Source organism: Meleagris gallopavo, chromosome 8 (assembly GCF_000146605.3).
Source record: "Meleagris gallopavo isolate NT-WF06-2002-E0010 breed Aviagen turkey brand Nicholas breeding stock chromosome 8, Turkey_5.1, whole genome shotgun sequence".
Taxonomy (NCBI): Eukaryota; Metazoa; Chordata; class Aves; order Galliformes; family Phasianidae; genus Meleagris; species Meleagris gallopavo.
In genome coordinates this window covers 16551886-16553011 of record NC_015018.2, presented here as the reverse complement: position 1 = coordinate 16553011, position 1126 = coordinate 16551886, and the positions used below count along the sequence as shown (strand labels likewise).

The window sequence follows — 1126 nt, the reverse complement described above, 5'->3', positions numbered from 1 at the left end:
GCTGCCCGCGACCTTTGGTGGATGCGAAATCCGTTTTTTTTTTCCTCGGGATTTGGTGGGGTTTGGCTTCGATTTCGGCTGTCAGTGGCAGATAGGCAAATAGATGGCAGTTCCACGCTCACGGTAGTTCGGTCGTGGCGGCTCCGGGCCCCGGTTCGTGGGGTTCGTTTAAAGGCTGAGCTGCGGGAAAACTAGGCGAGGTGGCGCTGGGAACCGGGCGGCCTCGGGGCTGCACAGAGCCCCGCTCCTACCCGCTCACGTACCGCGTCCGCGATGGGCGATTAGAACGCATTGCTAGCGCACGGGGAAGGGATCCGCGGTGTGTTTTCACTTTGGAGAGGCATTCTTTCTCTAAACGGGGGCGAAGGGAAGCGAAGAGACCCTCTACCAGGGCGCTAGAGAGGGATGTTTGGTAGTTTTAATTTCACCGCGAGAGAAAATAATTCCGAGCTTTAAATTAAGGAACAAATACGAATGCGAGGCCGAGATTGAGAGCATCCCGAGCCAAGAGATGAATAATTGAGAGCGATTTGTAACTTCTAACACCGAAACTTTTGAGGACACGCCCTGCCCGCTGCACAAAAACAAACCGAAAAGACACAAATTAGAAATGCTCCGAGTTTACCAAATCCGATTTTGCCATGAGAAGGCGCAGAGACGCAGGCACGGCCCGCTCCCCAAACGCTTGGCAGGACAGCTGTAGGCAGCCGCCCTCCCGTTTCCCAATTAATCATTTCCAGCGCACATCGCCTCGAACGCGGCATTTAATTCCGAGGAGCGCACCGAGCGGCCCGCGATTGCTCGCTGCTTCGGCCCGCACGGCACTGCTTCGCTCCGCGGCGGCCGCAGGAATTTCGCCTTCGGTGCGGTGCGCTCGGAGCGGGCGGGCAAACGGGAGCGGCAGCCACGGCACAGCCGTTCGTTGCTCGGAATTCAGCGGCACTCGGTAACGGTTCGGGCTTCCGATCAAATTCATACTAACGATAATAACAATAACAAATCTACGTTCGATTCGCTCCAGACGCCGTATTTCCAGTATAGGCGTAGGGATCGGTAAGCGGCCGAACCTCCCGGGCTGAGGGGCTGAGCGGCGCGGCCCGGCCCGGCCCGAGCCACGGCAGCCCGG

At 58.0% G+C, this 1126-nt stretch overlaps 1 protein-coding gene across 1 annotated transcript in view; it reads left to right on the top strand.

The window, feature by feature from the left end:
* The first annotated feature begins 474 nt into the window (after window positions 1-474).
* The window catches only part of PAX2 (paired box 2), a 76527-nt gene continuing 75875 nt past the window's right edge, over window positions 475-1126 (top strand). The window contains exons 1-2 of the mRNA XM_031554575.1: window positions 475-481; window positions 741-1053. Coding sequence (XP_031410435.1) covers window positions 475-481; window positions 741-1053 — 320 coding nt within the window. The remainder of the gene's footprint in view (window positions 482-740; window positions 1054-1126) is intronic.